At 45.7% G+C, this 18,698-nt stretch overlaps 1 protein-coding gene across 6 annotated transcripts in view; it reads left to right on the top strand.

Annotated features, from left to right (window-relative positions):
• Positions 1-15,227, top strand: part of CARF (calcium responsive transcription factor) — a 59,080-nt gene extending 43,853 nt beyond the window's left edge. For 5 of the 6 annotated variants that reach the window (XM_039912524.1, XM_039912525.1, XM_029069207.1 and 2 more), the window contains 6 exons: positions 648-881; positions 2,255-2,417; positions 3,415-3,490; positions 5,283-5,413; positions 6,433-6,808; positions 10,988-15,227. In XM_039912524.1, the coding sequence (XP_039768458.1) occupies positions 648-881; positions 2,255-2,417; positions 3,415-3,490; positions 5,283-5,413; positions 6,433-6,808; positions 10,988-11,100 (1,093 nt within the window). In that variant the 3' untranslated portion in view covers positions 11,101-15,227. The remainder of the gene's footprint in view (positions 1-647; positions 882-2,254; positions 2,418-3,414; positions 3,491-5,282; positions 5,414-6,432; positions 6,809-10,987) is intronic. The other variant, XM_039912526.1, reaches the window with a different exon arrangement.
• The last annotated feature ends 3,471 nt before the right edge of the window (positions 15,228-18,698 follow it).

Below are 18,698 nucleotides of genomic sequence, written 5' to 3'. Positions count from 1 at the left end.
CAGCATGGCATGGTGGGTACGATCCAAGCCTGGGAGTCAGAAGGGCATGAGTTCTAATCCTGGCTCCTCCACTTGTCTGCTTTGTGACCTTGGGCAGGTCACTTGACTTCTCTGGGCCTCAGTGACCTCATCTGTAAAGTGGGGATTGAGAATGTGAGCCCCATGAGGGACAGGGACTGTGTCCAGCCCAATTTTCTTGTATTCACCCCAGCGCTTAGTAACTGCCTGGCAAATAGTAAGTGCTTAAGAAGCGTATTATTATTATTATTTTTGGTATTTGTTAAGTGCTTATTATGTGCCAAGCACTGTTCTGAGTGCTGGGGTAGATACAGGGTAATCAGGTTGTCCCACATGAGGCTCACAGTTTTAATCCCCAGTTTCCAGATGAGGTAACTGAGGCACAGAGAAGTTGTGACTTGCCCAAAGTCACACAGCCGATAAGTGGCAGAGCCAGGATTAGAACCCACGACCTCTGACTCCCAAGCCTGGGCTCGTTCCACTGAGCCATGCTGCTTCCCATAATTAATGCCTCTGCCATCTTACAGACTTCTTTTCTTACTAGATTTATTTCCATTCTTATCGATGAATCAATAGTAAGGATCATTTATGGACTTTGTGAGTCTGACCTGAAAATTTTCTTCCATCAGGTGGTACGTGCAGTTACCCACCCAGCAAGCTCACCAGTATCATGAATTAGAGACGTCCTGCCTTCCATCTTCACCCTCCCCATTCCCCGTGTCTGCCGCTGAAGAAGAGGAAGAGGCTGATCGAGACGAAAACGGCGTTTTACCTTCCCGCCTACACCCACAAGTGGCAGATAAGATCCGAGAATTGGTGTCTCAGGGAATAGAGCAAGTCTATGCTGTGAGGAAACAGCTAAGGTCCAGCATATTCTGTTCTTTTTAACTGCATCTATGTGAATTTGCATTAGGTTTGTCCCGCGTAGAGTGGCTTAGATTGGGAGGGTGTTTTTCCGCAGCCAGAGCCTTAGCTGCTGTGTTGCCTCAGAGGGCTGCCTGGGGGAGAGAGGACAGCCTCCAGTCCTCCCACCCACCCCCAGTCCCCTTTCAGCTTTGAAAGGAAGCTGTGTTAACGGAACCTCCCTAATGCCACCACACCCCCTGTCACCACTTTCGGGGGGTTGTCTTCTCTTTCCAGGCATCTGGGCCTCTGTCATGAGTCCAAAGACTGTGTGTGTGTGTGTGTGTGTGTGTGTGTACACGCCCATGTGTTTGAGGTAACTACATGTGTGTGAGTACGTCGAAGGTCTGAGTCTGTGTGCAGCAGTGGTGGGTGCCTTGGGTTGGCTGGTGATATGTCACCAAACCCAAAAAATTCCAGAATCCCAAACCTTCACTTGCCTCTTCAATTGTGAATAACTCAAGTAGCACAGCCATTCAGAAAGCATTCATATTTGCTAACCGGGGCCCTACTGCGTGGCTGCCATGCGGGAGTTTCTGGACCGAAGCAGGCACGTGTTAGAACTAAACAGTCCCAGCTGGACACGCCTGAGCCCGTTCCAGCTCAGGGGCCTTTGGTTCCATCCCCAGGTTCGTCCCTCTTAGTTACTGCAGCGCTGCTGATTGGAACGTGCTTTCCCGGCTCTTCTGCCTAATCAAACTCTCCTTGACTGGTTTGAGACTCCTCGGCCGTTGGTGATGGCAGACTTCGTGGCTTAGTAGAGGGAGCATGGGCTCCGGAGTCATAGGTCGTGGGTTCTAATCCCGGCTCCGCCACTTATCAGCTGTTTGACTTGGGGCAAGTCACTTAACTTCTCTGTGCCTCAGTTACCTCATCTGTAAAATGGGGGTTAAGACTGTGAGCCTCACATGGGGCAACCCGATTACCTGGTATCTACCCCAGTGCTTAACAAATACCATAATAATAATTATTGTTATTATATGCTTGGAATTCTCCTGGTCATTGGGTTGAAATCGGGTTTTTAAAAAATGTTTTAGGGTTTTTTAAAAAATTTCTGCATTATCAAGCTTTTGAACCAGCATTTGTCCCTGGTATGTGAGGTATGGATATGAGAGGGTGCATGTGGGTTAATGTGTTTGTATGTGTCTGTAGAGGTGAATTCACTCTCTGAGCCATTCCAAGAGAGTGGGCTCTGAGATATGTTGACTAGAGAGAGCTAACCGAAGTAAGAAAGCAAAGAGTTGAAAGGTCATAAACCATGCTTTGCTTTTAAAAGGACTTTTTTAGGATCTCGAAGCACACTAATTCGAATAACCTTTCAAATACCCTCTAGGAAGTTTGTAGAACGAGAACTGTTCAAACCAGATGAGGTACCTGAAAGGCATAATTTGTCCTTCTTTCCAACTGTGAATGATATAAAAAATCATATCCATGAGGTGCAGAAGTCATTGAGAAATGGAGAGATGGTGTTCAACTCCGAAACAATTCCAGCAACGGTATGATTAAAGTTGCATTTTCAATTGCAGATTTGTTTCCTTCTAGTCTCTCCTTTTGGGAAGCTATTTTAACAATTGGATGCCTTTGAGGGTGGGTTGTGAATAACTGATATTTATAATTTGATTAATTCTGGGAAGTCAGTTACAAAACATCGAGCCACTTCTCAGTTCACTTTGGGAGGAGTATTTAGTCTTTCAAACCTCTAGTGTCTGCTTAGTACGTTGCTACTCCTCTTTGGATCAAATGTGTCTCAACAAATTCTGAACCCGCACACGGCGATAAAAAACAGTGTGATTCTTTAATCTCATCCAGTTGTTCTCATGAGCAAATAAGGAGACTTGTTTATCGTCTATGGTGATTTTGGCTCTTTCTTGTAACAAGCCATTTGAACATATCAGTAGCAAAGTTAATTGGCGAGGGATTCTTGTCAAGATGCTTTGACCCAGAAAGCGATGAGAGGCATACCCTCTTTCTATGCCAACTCTCGTTCCTTAATCTCCATGGGTCACTTAAGGAAGAGAAGCCATTGACAACGTAAAAAAAATCCTGTTCTGTCAGCACATAGAATTTTATGCTGTTTAGGTTCCCCCCATTTAGTATAGGTGAACTTCTAAATCTAGCGGTAAAAACAGTGCCACTTATGATGTTTAACTTTCAGGGAAGCCAAAAGCTATGAGTTCATCCTTACAGCATTCTTGTCACAAATTTGAATCATATTCCCATCACTTTTCTGCTGGGAAAAGTGGAGTTGAAAGGTAGCCCAAGGAGACACGCATGTCCAACTGTAGCCTGTTGGCTAATATTAATTATTTGAATGTGATTGTATCTAAAGAAACAGACAATGGTTATGTGTACCGTGACTGACTTAGTTGCACTTAGGCAAGAAAGCAGTAGGCAAGTACAGTACACAGGGTGATGTTTGAGTATTGATGATTTGTAAATATTATTCGGTTGCCATGATTCAGTCTTCCTGAATGGGTCTACTTTTCCTTTCAGCTTCAGTGGACCACCGATAGTGGAAATGTTCTCACAGAGACCGTCACCGTTACATTGGCATCACCACCCAGAGAGGGTAAGGTCGTGTTGAATACAATGAAAAGATATTCTCAACTATGTCAGAAATATAGCCACAAAGCTAATTGGTGTTTGAGGCTTTGGATGCTTTGCTTGTAACTAGCCACTCAAACATATCAGTAGCAAAGTTAATTGGCATTCATATCAATGCCCTTTGATCCAGAAATGTAGAGGCTTTGCAAGCTATGGGAGGTATTTCCTCTTTCGCCACCAACTCTCATTCCTTAATCTACATAGGTCACTTAAGGAAAGCGTTTGGGCAGTGAAATATTTTTGCTGCATGCAAGAATTGACAACATGATGTTTGAAATTGAAATGGAAAGATTTGTGCAAGATACAAAGCCGGAGTCTGTCAGGGGCAGGGTGTCCAAGGGTTCACATTCAGAATCATCTTTCACCCAGCTCCCCCTTCATCGCTATCATGTGCACTGGAACACCACACCTGCAGATTCCAGTACTACTGCAGGCTGGATTGTGAAGGTTTTCCATTCAGTTGGGAATTCCTGGGATCCAGCTCAAGATGGGGCAGTTCAGCTGTGGTGCTGATTGCTCCCTCTCTGCGGAAGATCAACCAATCATATTTATTGTGCACTTACTGTGTGCAGAGCGCCTTACTAAGCGCTTGGGAGAGTACAATACAACCGAGTCGGTAGACGTGTTCCCTGCCCACAAGGAGCTTACAGTCTGTAGGAAGAGGCAGACATTAATGTAAATAAATGATAGATATGTACACAAGTGCCATGGACTGATGGTGGGGTGAATAAAGGATGCAATACCTTTATTTTTTATTCTATGTAATTTTTTAATTCTTTATTCTGCGTAAGGGTGACGCAGAAGTGTAAGGGTAGGAGAAGAGGAAATGAGGGCTTCAGTGATGGAGGCCTCTTGGAGGAGGTGAGTTTTCAAGATGGAGATTTGAAGATGGGGAGAGCGATTGTCTGTCAGGTGTGAAGGGGGAGGGAGCTTTAGGCTGGACGTAGGCTGTGGGCAAGGGGTAAGTGGCAAGTTAGATGAGAGCGAGGTGCAATGAGGAGGTTGGCATTAGAGGAATGAAGTGTGCGCGGGCTGGGTTGTAATGAGAAATTAGAGAGGTGAGGTAGGAGGGAGAGAGCTGATTGAGAGCTTTAAAGCTAACAGTGGTAAGGAGCATCTGTTTGACGCAGAGGTGGAGGAGGAGGAGAAAGAGGGAGTTAAGAGAGGCAGAACAGTTTCTCCTCTCCACTGCCTTGCTGCTGTGTCACTGCTATCACTGTCTTAACGATCACGGGCCCTCCCACGATGCCAACTGAAAGGGCGACTTCCAATCAACTCCTCTCAGAACTACAGAGATGATCTGGTTACCTTAAGTTTTAGGATTCTTGAAGAGTTCTCCAGGAGTGTCCTCTGAGAATATTGGAAAACAAGATAAATTCACACCTGAAAGCTCCTTGAGGACAGAATCATTTCTACAAACTATACGGTACTCTCCCAAGTGCTTAGGGCAGTGCTGTGCACCCAGCAAGTGGGTGAGATATACTGCTGATTGATTGATCCATCTGAAGTGGCTTAGAGCCCTTCCTGCAGTGGACTAGCTGATCTGAGAACCCTTTTTAGCCCAAAGATTCTGTTTTCCCTCACAAACTCAACTAGTAAGATCCCAGTGTAATTTGTCCTCAGCTCACTGTGGGCAGGGAACTCTGTCATATCGCACTCTCCCAAGCGCTTAGTACAGTGCTCTGCACACAACGAGCACCCAATAAATACCATTGATTGATTGCTTAACTGTTGATTGGTGGTGTGATGTGCTCTAGGAAGCTCACCAGGGGAATCAGTTGTCACCAAAGTGGAAGCAAGTCAGACGGGGGAATCTTTGTCTACAGAGACAGCCCAGTTGCTCTCTTCCCTCTCCTCTCTTCAGCCCAAAATATTTGCACAGTTACAGGTAAGTGTCAATAGATCAGTCAGTTTTAATGGCTTCCACACTGGTTTTCAGAGTTAGGGTTGTTGTTCTTTTGCTGTGTTTCATAATGGAAAAGATGTTGATCGTTCTTGCAGAGAATCATTCCCGTTATGAGTCATCATTGGGAAAGTATCCTAGCTCTTTTATCTGTTGTAATTGGAGAGAGAAATTCTAAATGAGCTACCAGTCACAAAAGCTTAAATCTGTGTATGTGCTGTCAGAGTTTGTTGTACTGCCCCTCAGCTCAACTCATATTTTCCTCTATATAATAGTCTTATTTCATCCAGCAATTATATATTGAATGCCTTTGGCAAATATAATAATACTGGTATTTGCTAAGCGCTTATTATATGCCAGGCACTTTATTAAGCACTGGGGTGGAAACAAGCAAATCGGGTTGGACACAGTCTCTGTTCCACAAGGGGCTCACAGTCTCAATTCCCATTTTACAGATGAGGTAATTGAGGCACAGAGAAGTGAAGTGACTAGCCTGAGGTCACACAGCAGGCAATGGAGGAACAGGGATTAGAACCCATGACCTTCTGACTCCCAGGCCGGTGCACTATCCACTACACCATGTTGCTTCCCATCGTTCTGGTTCTGGGCCAGATGTTAGTTCATTACAGTCAAAGAGTGTGGAAGTAGTGTGGCCTCATAGAAAGAGCTGGGAGTCAGAGGACCTTGGTTTTAGCTCCAGCTCTGCCACTCGTCTGCTGTGTGATCTTGGATGAGTCACTTCACTTTTTCCTGTCTCCGTCCTCTGTAAAATGGGGAGTCCCTGTTCTCCCTCCTACTTAGACCATGAGCCCCTTGAGGAACAGGGACTGGGTCCTACCCGATTATTTTGTATCTCCCCCAGCGCTTAGCGCGGCACCTGACACAGAGTAGAAACTTCACAAACACCTTAATTGATGAAAAATGAAGACCGGAAGGTCAGTGTCATCCCTTATAAGCCAAACAGTGAACAGAGCGGTGCTGACGTATCCTTTTCTGTTTCAAAGGGTTTACAGTTGCAGCCGACATTCCCCCCGACCGACGGAGCGACTGCACTGATCTCAGTAAACAACCACCCCCCGCCCGGTTCTGCGAGTCTTCTGGATGGCGTGGGGAGTGCCATAACCACCCGTTCGCTAATCCTCAGTCAGGGTCATAACCTCCATGGCGGAGCAGGAGCTTGTCTGAATCAGACCAACAGGACTCAGGCCTCCTCTGGCAATAACCTTCCAGGAGCAGAGCAGAGCCTAGTTGCAATGGGCCAGCTGGTGACAGTTGGAGGGGTTGAGGACTCAGGAAGCCTCGAGGGAAGCATTCATCAGATTCTGTTGGGGGATGTGCAGACCATTCCGATCCGTATTGTAGACAGCCATCCCGCGCTCGGTAGGTCTAAGTCGTTCGATATTATCGTCTTCTTTTGAATGGTGATGAGATACAAACAGGACTCTAATCCATTCCAAAGGCAGGAGAGAAGTCGGTCCCCATTCAGTGTGCTAATGCCACAAATGTGACGGATCGACTAAGATTCCAGGAGGGCGGAGAACAAGCTCACAATTTAGCGGTAAATTCCTCTAAAGTAGAGTGGAATGAGCAAATTTCTCTCTCTGACATTAATTTACTTTTTCATTCTACCTCTGCCTTCAAAGTAGAGAAGCAGCGTGGCTCAGTGGAAAGAGCATGGGCTTTGGAGTCAGGGCTCATGAGTTCGAATCCCGGCTCTGCCACTTGTCGGCTGTGTGACTGTGGGCAAGTCACTTAACTTCTCTGTGCCTCAGTTCCCTCATCTGTAAAATGGGGATTAAGACTGTGAGCCCCACGTGGGACAACCTGATTCCCCTATGTCTACCCCAGCGCTTAGAACAGTGCTCGGCACATAGTAAGCGCTTAACAAATACCAACATTATTATTATTATTATTATTATTAAAGTAAACCATCAGAGAAGGGTATCGACCAACTCTGTTTTATTGCACTCTCCCGAGTGCTCAGTACAGTGCTCTGCAAATAGTAAGCACTCAGTAAATACCATTGACGATGATGATGATGATTAATACTGTGTGGATCAGAGTAGATTCAATGTGAGATGTGAAAAAGGAGAGGAAAGCAGTTTTTAGTAGACATAAAGGGAGAGACTTTCATTCATTCATTCAATTGTATTTATTGACCACTAATTTTGTGCGGATCACTGTGCTAAGCGCTTGGGGGAGTACAATATGACAGTAAACAGACAATTCCCTCCCCACAGCAAGCTTACAGTCTGGGGACAAGGGGTGGGGGGAGGAAGCAGACATTAATATAAGCAAATAAATTTCAGATATGTACCCAAGGGTTGTGGGGCTGGGAGGGGGAAAGAACAAAGGTAATGGAAAGGTGCACTGTGGAAGAACTTGCAGAAACAAGAGATGGGTAAAGCAGCAAGCAGGCTATATTCCTAGGCAAAGTGACAGGATTGAGGTCAGAAGAGCAGCTATTAGTCTCCAAAAACGTTTCTGAGCGTATGTGGATGTGCGGGTTAATCCGTTTAAGGGGGATTTCTGTAACCAGAACTTGCTGTATACCAGTTCATTTAAACTGTCAGATACCGAGAGCTTTTTGCTTTTTACTAGCAAAAGCCTCAAGCTTGATGTCGAGGTTACCCAGAGCTGTATTCCGACAGGCCCAAAGACCCTCACGGACACCCTGGCCCAAGGCAGAGGAGAAGACCTTTAAGGGAGAGGGGGATAAATTGTGGCCCCGCTCTCCTGGGTAGCGGAGATGCGGCAGTCTATCAATCAGTAGTATTTATTGAGTCCTTGCTGTGTGCAATGCAGTGTGCTAAGCACTTGGGGAGTACAATAGGGTTTGGAAATGATCTCTGTCCTTCAGAAGCATATGGTCTAGTTGGGGAGACAGATCCTAAAATAAATTACAGGTAGGGGAAAGCAACCAAGTTTACAGTTATGTACATAGGTGCTGTGGGGGGAGTGAGTGCTTAGGAAGTGAGGGTTCAGATGAAGAGGTGATGCCGTTGCCGGGTCTTGTCTTGTCTTAAGCCGTCGAGTTGTTTCTGAACCATAGCGGCACCACGGACACCTCTCTCCCAGAACGCCCCGCTTTCCATCTGCAGTCGTTCTGGTAGTGGATCCATGGAGTTTTCTTGGTAAAAATCCGGAAGCGGTTGACCATTGCCACCTTCCGTTCAGTAAACTCGAGTCTCCGCCCTCGACTCTCTCCCCTGCTGCCGCTGCCCAGCATGGGTGAGTTTTGACTTGCCTGCCACTTGCTAGCCACTGCCCAAGCTAGGAATGGAATGGGTAGACCTCTGCTTGACTCTCCCTCCCGTAGCTGAGACCAGTAGAGGACAGGAAACTCTCCAGGTGTGACCCAGAAAGGGACATTGCTGGGTGGGGGTGGGGAATTGGAGGGCAGAGATGAGGTGGGGAAAATTTTCTGGAGATGGGATTTTAGTTGGCTTTGAAGATGGGGAGAGTAGTGGTCTGCCAGATGTGATGGGGAGGGAGTTACAGGCAAGATAGTGGATGTGAGCAAGAGGGCAACAGTAAGAGAGGCCACAGCAAGGGCCAGTTAGTATATTAGAGGAGCAAAGTGTGCAGGCTGGGTTTTAGTGGGAGGGGAGCGAAGATAAGTAGGGAAGAGAGAGAGAGCTAATTGAGTGCCTTAAAGCCCATGGACAGGAGCATCTGCTTGGTGCGGAGAATAATGGGCAGCTGTCAAACGCTTTTGAGGAGTGGGGAAATGTGCCCAAATGTTGTTTTAGGAAAATGACCCAGACGGTACAGTGAAATATGGACCAAAGAGGAGAAAAGCTGGAGGCAGGGAGGTCAGCGAGGAGGCGAATAAAAAACCACTTTGGGGGCCACCCCGGGCCCCAACCCTTCCAACCATTCACTCTCTAAGAGTCAACTGCCAAGCCTGTGTACCAACTTCATAGAGACGACTGAGGACGTTTAGGCCTGGACTTGCCAGCTGAGGGGGTGAAGCTTTATTTTCCCTTACACAACCTGGTGGGCCCAGTTTCCAACCTCCCTCATGCCAGCTGTACTGCGAATTAGTCATATTTATGGAGCACTTACTTTGTGCAGAGCATTGTACTAAGCGCTTGGGTGAGTATAGGAGAACAGACACATTCCCTGCCCACACAAGCTTAGAGTTTAGAGGGGGAGACAGACATTGATAGAAATAAATAAATAAATAGGGACAGAAGTGCCATGGGTCTGGGAGGAGGGTGAATAAAGGGAGCAAATCGGGGTGTCACAGAAGGGAGTGGGAGATGAGGAGCTCACCTCCTCCAAGAGGCCTTCCCAGACTGAGCTTCCCCTTTTCCCTCTGCTCCCTCTGCTCCCTCTCTGCTCCCCCTTCACCTCCTCTCAGCTAAGCCCCTTTCCCCTTCTTTCCCTCTGCTTCTCCCCCTCTCCCTTCCCCTCCCCTCAGCACTGTGTTCATTTTTATAGATTTTAATTACCCTATTTATTTTGTTAATGAGGTGTACATCCCCTTGATTCTATTTATCGTGATTAAGTTGTCTCGTTTTTGTCCGTCTGTCTCCCCCGATTAGACTGTGAGCTCGTCAATGGGCAGGAATTGTCTGTATCTGTTGCCAAATTGTACATTCCAAGCGCTTAGTACAGTGCTCTGCACATAGTAAGTGCTCAATAAATACTGTTGAATGAATGAGGAAAAGGGGGATTAATCTGAGAAGGCCTCTTGGAGGAGATGGGCCTTCAGTAAGGCTTCAATAACTTCCAGGAAAGCTCAGCCAGACCCCAAATTTGTTCTCTGCTTTCTCTCTCCCATTAGTTGGTGGAAGCCTGCCTGCTTCCCCTTCTTATCTCCTTCTCTCTCTCTTAGAGGCCGGCTTCCTCTTTGGCCCCCGACATTCAAAAAGGGAAGTTGGCACCTCTGCTCCCTGTCAGAGGGCGCACAGTCAGTGGCCCAGGAACCTTCCAGTTCTCTCTTAATAATGATGGTGGTATTTGTTAAGCGATTTCTATGTGTCAAGCACTGTTCTAAACGTTGAGGTAAATGCAGGGTAATCAGTTTGTCGCACAGAAAGCTCACAGTCTTAATCCCCATTTTCCAGATGAGGTAACTGGGGCACAGAGAAGTTAGGTGGCCTGCCCAAGGTCACCCAGCAGATGAGTGGCGGAGCTGGGATTAGAACCCATGTCCTCTGACTCCCATGCCCGTGCTCTTTTCACTTAGCCACGCTGCTTCTCTCTTATGCTATAGATGGCCAGATTGATAAACATCTGCTAGGAAATATTCTTATGGATCATAGAGATTATTTTCTCCAGTTATTGCTTATGTCCAAAAAAATTGCCCCTTCCCTGATTTTATTATTAGAATCATAATGAAATAATTAAAAATGATCTTTTCTAACCCTTAAATAAAAATTGCTTACATCGCTATTATAAAGGGATGGAAATGCTCATTTTAAAAAGTTGGGAGCCGTTTTTATAAACGACTACTCGCTAAACTACTGTTATTATATTTCGCTTCTGAAGAGCTTACAGCTATCACTTGAACTCTAATCTTAATGTTTTTCTTTTGTTCCAAAATTGAAGAAAATCCAGAGGGAGCTATCTGCATAAGCCGAGTTAAGCAAGAACCCAGCGAACAAGCCCTGTCCCTGGAAACAGAAAAAATCATGGACTGCCGAAGTGCCTCCTCCATTTAAAATTCAGAAGGCTTTTCAAGGTCTGCAGTTTGGGGACTTTATCCTGGACGAGAAGGCAGGTGTTCTCAAAAGAGCACCATTCTTCAAGATGGCATGATGAGTTTTTCACTGTAAGTGACTTTGCAAGGAAAGTCGCTCTGATTTACAATGGATGTGGTGCACTCTCTGTTCCAGTCTCTCACATCTCCTCCTCTCTTTCCCAATTCTAGGTCATTTTGATATTTTCAGATGCCAGTATTTCAGGAGGTAGTTAGTATGAAACTCCTTAGCATGAAATTCCTTCTCACACTTGCCCTGTGGGAAGCCTCAGCCGATTTGGAGGCCTCAGAGCCAATAAAACTTGTCCTTGAGAACATCAATAGTAGCACATTAATTGTTTCCCACCCCTTTTTGAGAACCAGAATCTGGGTGTAAAAACACTGAAGAACCCACTCTGATTAAGTTTCTGAGTAGCAGCGATTCACTTTAATGATGCAAAGATGAAGGAATTTAATGTGAGGGAGAGGATTGTGTTGCAGGCTGAGAAGAAGATGAAGGAAAACATCTAGACTCCAAGTGTGAAATACAAAGGGTCTTATGCTTTGAAGATTACTTTTAATATCATTGATGAACCAGCTTCTTCGCTTGTTTGGGAAGATAGAACAACAGTAATATTCCAGTTATTTTCTACAGCTGTGCTTCTGGAAAAGCCGGTCAAATAGTAGGATGTTGATAGATTGATACCTCTAGTGTTATGCTACATATGTAGAATATTCTATTTTTAAATAACTTGGGTTATTCATAGGGATAGTAGAAATATACGTAGCATATGTAGGCAGAATACGATCCTGAAGGAATGGGGAGAGAGGAGACAGACAGGGAGAAAAACAGAGCGAGTCAGGAGGAAAAAAAGGATAGTTTCCCGATATTTACATGTCTATCTGTAGGGCTTTTTGAATAGCCGCTAAAGGATTCTTTGAATTTCACTGAAGATTTATCGATGACGGTCACGGAGTCTGACGTACCTTTTCCTGTGCCAAAGTTCTTAACAAATTGCTGATGGTTTAAGAATATAATAGTTATACCTAAAACTTTAGCGCTTAAAGCAGCAAAGTAAACCGAGTAGCTGGTATCAAACATTGAGCACTTTAACATGTTGAACGCATCAGCGATTCTTAGGAGAGGCAGTGGGATGCAGAGAAGAGTGCCGTTCTGGAAGCCAGCAGACCTGGGTTCTAGTCCAAGCTCTCCTACCTGCTTGTTGTGTGTTGTTGGGCAAGTCACTTAATCTGTCTTTACCTCAAATGTCCTCGTCTGCAACGTGGGGATAATAATACCTCCTTTCTACCTACCTCACAGGGCTGTTGTGAGGGTAAACTGGAGCTAAGTTATGTGAGAGTGCTTTGGGAATAAGTGCTCCGAAAAAAAACTAAGGTGGTGTTATTGACATTCTTAATTTAAGCCTCTATTTTCAGCCATTGGCAACTCAGCCATATAAGATCTCAGCCTATTTTTTCTTTAAAAACACTTTTTACTATTTTTTTTGTTTTGTTTTGTTTTTCCCACAGCAGTACAGATGAGGATTCATCAGTGTTAGGTCCTTGTATGTGTTCAGAATCCGAAATTGAAAGTGGTGTCTAGTGTTAATATTCAAATGCAACATGTCCAAGGCAAAATGATGCTTAAGGGTTATATTCTGACATCATTCTGAATCACTTTTTATATATTTCAAACTAGGCTCCTAGCCATAACCCATATCCGTTGTTTGCAGTAGTCTTGGGGAGTCTCAAAATGCGGGGAGTTCTTACATTCCCAACAGACAAAGTGTGGAGCCTCGTTGTTGATTCTAAACGTCTGTGCTCCTGTAGATTTTAGTCTCCCCCCTCAAACATTACTGAAAATGTGAAGATGGTGCATTAGACTTTTCAGTAAGGATCAATTCTCCTTTCCTGGGAAGTTTTTCAGTATTTCGTGTGGGCATTTGTAGATGTACCAGTTCTGCTTTATTGAATTCTGTTACCCAAAACTCAAATCTTGTGTTGGGATTTGATACACGTTTCTTTTGGCAGATTCAATGATAAACTCTCTTAAACTAAGAGTAGGGACATTTTATCTAGCTCCTTCCCACTTTATTTGGAGCTTTGATGTATCCTGAGTGCAGGTCTACCCTCCCCTTTCCCATGTCCTTGATAGGAAAACAGACATTTTTGCCCAATGTGTCATTCAAAGTGCTCTATCTATCCCTCCTTCCTAAGATTTGAGCTAGCCCTGTAAGTCTCCAGTGGAGCGATCAGGGTTGCTGCAGAGTGTCCACACTGATATGAATTTGTTAAAATTGTGCACTCACCGTAATCACAGACGCTGAAAATAACTGCTGTTATTCTCTTCCACTTATTAATTGATTAGAAAACGCCGGGCAAGGCAGGAAAGCCAAAGAGAACGAGTGGAAGGCCCCGCCTTCAAAGTTCAACAGAACCCCAAATCCAAACTTTCACTTCTTGAATTGGCAGTGACCCCAATACTATTATTGTTGAAGAGTAAGTCTGGCCGTATCCCAATCCAAACTTTTCCCCAACCCTAACTCTCCTGGCCATATTGGGGAGTAGTTAGTGGACTAGATTTAGGCCTGCCCCAACCTTGATAGCAGGGCTGCAGAGATCGTGCAGTTACTCTGGGTCGTAAGTGCAGCTAAAGGAAAGTGAGTAGGTGGAGGGTAAAAGTCCAGTGGCTTCATCAGGGATCAGAAGAGCAAGGGGCCTGAATTTAAACTGCCTTCTCCTCTGAGAGTGGGTGGTGCAGATCCCACATCCTGGAGTCACTGTTCCCCTTACTCTTCTCTTTGTCAATACTATTTCTATTCCTGTCCCGGCACCCATCCTACTCATAGTCACCTTCTCACTCACCCTTCTTTCTTCAGACCTAGCCAGTGACTGGGGTGATGGATTTTTAAACTGCTAGGTCAGTCCTCGGTAGGTCAGCACTTGAGATGTGGCCTCGTCTTGCGGCGCGGCACACCGTTACTTTACGCCGAAGAGATCTGTCAGGAGGTCGAGAGCTTTATTCGTTATCATGGAGCGTTATATAAATATTCCCTTCAGCCCTTTTGACTGAGCAGTATCTTTCCTCACACTCTTCTCTCCTGAAGGATAGAAAGTTACAGAATACCTTCAAAGGGAACCTGAAGAAGGAAGCTTTAAATCTTTCGTTGAACACTCCGTTTCCTCTTTTGGGTTTCTAGTCAAAATGGAAATCCCAACATTTTGATGTCACTCCTTCTTTGGCCGTTTTTCACAGTAGAGTGCCTTGCAAGTGAATGTCTATTTCTAAGGCCTCTTCATTCTCTGTCAGTAGGGCACCTGCCCCAAATTATCTCAGGATCGTCTTCAGGACGGCCTGGATCTCTGGTAGAAAGCTGTTTTCCTGTTTGGTCAAAACATTGCCACCACCCGCGATGACCTGGGAGAAAGGGACAAAAGATTTCAGTCCCCGAATGGTCCACTGTATTAGCCGTTCGACAGCCGACGTCTACAGTTGCTCTTTGGAGCCGTGGTTTCTCATTTGGGCGGACTGCCAAAGGGTAATAACGATCTACACATTGGAAAGAAGCCGACAGAGGCATCCTTTCCGAACCGTTGCTTTATTTTTATTTTCGCTTTCCTGTGCCAACTATTCAGGTCCACAGTAGGCAACTAAAGATGGCAAGCCAGTGGCCAGCCTTTCTCTCAGTGGCAGTGTCTTCTGAAGGCAGTTCAGGCCTCTGAGAGCGGGTGAATGCATGCGAAAGCTGGTGACTAAAACACAGAGAAGTGATGTAGAACACATGGGTCTTTGGTTCCGGTGCTGCTTCTAATAATGACGCTGACCAAGCCCACGTGTCATCTGTTTTTTGTACATGCTGTAAAGAAAGCACACTTCATCGTGTGGATAGGAAGATTGTGTTTCAAACTGTACAAAAATGTATATTTACTGTAACTTAATGTACAGTGTTCTCGTTATGTTCTAATGTACACGTTTTTTAAAGAAACAGCCTGTTATTTTTTTAAAGCATGTTCAGTTTCATTTTTATTTTCCCTTGAGGTTGAGGTGGTGGTGGTTTATTTTGATAATGTAAAATAAACACCTGGTTCCCTGAGGCCTTTGAGCAATCAGTGGTATCTCTTGACTGCTTATTGTGTGCAGAGCATCACGCTAAGTGTTTGGGAACTGTTGAGTAGGACAGAGTTGGTAGATGCGATCCCTGCCCTCAAAGAGTTTACCATCCACAGAGGGAGACAGACATGAAAAGCAGTTACAAATTGGGGGAGATAGCGGAGGGACGGTTTGGTTGGGAACCGGGAACACGGAAAACCTCTCCGGCCACAGTAACTGAAGTCCTCGGGTAGGATCGGCCTCGCTCCTAGATTCTCAAGGCAGAGCTGGTGATTCCGCCAACCATCCAGGGAAGATTCCGAGAGGTTCACGGAAGTCAGTGGTGCTCTAAGCAGCTATTCGTTTGCAATGGCTATTGGCATATCGTTTCCCTACCTTTATGGCCACGGTTTTCCTGCTGAATCCTGTCTCTTGACAACGGACAGTGTAGAATATTTACTGTACCCCATGTCAGAGGGAAGCTCTTTCTGGTTAATGTTACCGCCCCACCCCGCCACCCCCCGGAGCCGAGCCATAATCCAAAGTCTAATGAAAAGAAAGCCCCAATTTTTTCAAAGGGAGGACCAGCTGGAGAAAGGAGGGCTGTTCAATCACTCAATCAGTGGTGCAGAGCACTGTACTAAGCGCCTGGGAGAGTACCGTATAATAACAACAATAATAATTGTGGTATTTGTTAAGCACATACTATGTGCCAGGCAAGCACATAGCAAGCATAATCGGGTTGAACGACACAGTCCCTGGCCCACATGGGGCTCGCACTCTTAATCTCTATTTTACAGATGAGGTAACTGAAGCACAGAGAAGCGAAGTGACTTGCCCAGGGCCACACAGCAGACAAGTGGCGGAGCCGGGATTAGAACCCATGACCTTCTGACTCCGAGGCCTATGCTCTGTCCACTATGCCGTGCTGCTTCTCCCAAGTTGGTAGGCGTGATCCCTACCCGCAGTGAGCTTACAGGTGACAAAGGGATGACTTAAGGAAGAGAAGCAGCACGGTTTGGTGGAAAGATCAAGGGCCTGGGAGTCAGAAGATCATGAGTTCTAATCCTGGCTCTGCCACATGCCCAAGGTCAGAGAGAAGACAAGTCACTTCACTTCTCTGGGCCTCAGTTACCTCATCTGTAAATGGGAGATTGAGCGTGAGCCCTAAATGGGCAGGGACTCTGTCCAACCTGACTAAATTGTATCTATCCCAGCACTTGGAACATTGCTTGGCACATAGTAAGCGTTTAACAAGTACCATAATTATTATTATTATTAAGAGCCTAGTCTTAGCCAAACAGCAACCTAGCTTGAGCCCACCGCCAACCCCACCACTCAGACTGCTTACTGTACTAAAGATGCCAAGAATTGAGGAAGCTCTTTCCTTCATATTCCAAGATTTCATTCATTCAATCATATTTATTGAGCGCTTACTGTGTGCAGAGCACTGTACTAAGCACTTGGGAAGTACAATTCAGCAACAAATAGAGACAATCCCTGCCCACAGCGGGCTCACAGTCTAAAAGAGAAGCAGCATGGCTCAGTGGAAAGAGCACGGGCTTTGGAGTCAGAGGTCATGAGTTCGAATCCCAGCTCTGCCATTTGTCAGCTGTGTGACTGTGGGCAAGTCACTTCACTTCTCTGGGCCTCAGTTACCCCATCTGTAAAATGGGGATGAAGACTGTGAGCCCCATGAGGGATAGCCTGATCACCTTGTATCCCCCCCAGCGCTTAGAACAGTGCTCTGCACATAGTAAGCGCTTAACAAATACCAACATTAAAAGGGGGGGAGACAGACATCAAAACAAGTAAACAAGCATCAGTAGCATCAATATCAATAAATAGAATTACAGATATCTACACATCATTAATGTAAGTAAACATAATTATAAATAGGTACATATATACCCAAGTGCTGGGGTGGGAGGGGTGGTATAGCAGCCAGGGAGATGGGGAGGAGAGGGGGAGCTGAGGAAAACGGGGGCTTAGTCAAAGATGACGTTACTGATAATGGGATTCTATTCAAGATTCTCTTCCATCTTAAGGAGAATGGAGCTTCAGTCCATCAGTGGTATTTATTGAGTGCTTACTATTTTCAGAGCACTGTACTAAGCACTTGGGAGAATTCAACAGAATTAGCGGACGTGTTCCGTGTCCACTTTCATCCTGGATGTGAGGATTTTTTAAAATGGTATTTAAAAACTTACTATGTGTCAGGTACTGTATTAAGCACTGGGGTAGATACAAGATAATTGAGTTGGATACAGTCCCTGTTCCACGTAGGGCTCACAGTATTAATTTTCATTTGGTAGATGAGGTAATCGAGGCACAGAAAACTAAAGTGAGTTGCTCAAGGTCACACAGCAGATAAATGGTAGAGTGTGGATTAGAACCCGGGTCCCCTGACTCCCAGACCCATGCTCTAGCCACTAGGTCACGCTGCTTGCGAGAAAAGGTCGGTGCTTGCCACATGTGGATTAAGAAAATGACCATCATCATTATTAGAACCAGGTAAGTACCCTGCCGCGACATTTCGGACTATAAATTGCCACTCCAGCCCATCCTCGGGAGCTTTCTCTTTTCTCTCCGTGTGCCTAACTGTACCAGGAAAGGCCCGTGAGATTAATATAAAACCTCGGAAGCAGAACGGTTCATTATTCCTTCAGGGGAAATGAGGAAGAGTGAGATGATCAGAACGGGTCCAAGGGCCAAGAAGATAACATTTAATTATTATCTTTTCCGACATTTCAGTGCTCGGGCTAGGGAAAGGCTCACGGATATCGAATCGGCCCCGCTGGTCCCTGGCCCCAAGGGGTTTTGCGATCTGAAAAGGAGGAGGAGAGCTGAGACTCGCTGGGAGAGGGACCCGGAGAGTCTAGGACATCCTCGGTCTTGGGCTCCGGCTTTCCCTCGCAGTCTTTCTCAGAAAAACAGGAGAGCGTGTATCAGGGATTCTCTCCGGAGACTCGGGTTGTTCAGCGTGAGGCCAGCGATGAGTGATCCCTCTCTGAGCGGGGCCCTCGGGCTTTTGAGCAATAGATGGAGCCAGCATTCCCAGGATGATCAAGGGATGGGAGGGCCGCAGCAGGTTTTACCACTCCGGCTCTCCCTGACAGGTCCATTTTGGTGACATCTTCCCCAGGTCAAAACCTCTCAACTACCATTCTGCCCCATTTTTTTTTCTCTCTTTATGGTATTTGTTAAGCGCGCACTACGTGTCAAGCACTGTTCTACGCACTGGGATAGACACGAAACAATCAGCTTAGACCCAGTTCCTGTCCCACATGAGTGTAAGTAGGAGGGAGAATGGGTATTGAATCCCCATTTTACATTTGAGGGAACTGAGGCCCAGAAAAGCTAAGTGATTTGCCCAAGGTCACAGAGCAGGCAAGTGGCAGAGCTGAGATTAGAACCCAGCTCCTCTCTCCTACTCTTTTCTCCTCCTTAGATTATGCACCCCAAGTGGGACCAGATTATCTTGTATCTAC

The sequence above is a fragment of the Ornithorhynchus anatinus genome, chromosome 7 (assembly GCF_004115215.2).
Source record: "Ornithorhynchus anatinus isolate Pmale09 chromosome 7, mOrnAna1.pri.v4, whole genome shotgun sequence".
NCBI lineage: Eukaryota > Metazoa > Chordata > Mammalia > Monotremata > Ornithorhynchidae > Ornithorhynchus > Ornithorhynchus anatinus.
Note: the sequence above shows the minus strand (reverse complement) of the source record. Positions and strands in the feature narration are given on the sequence as shown.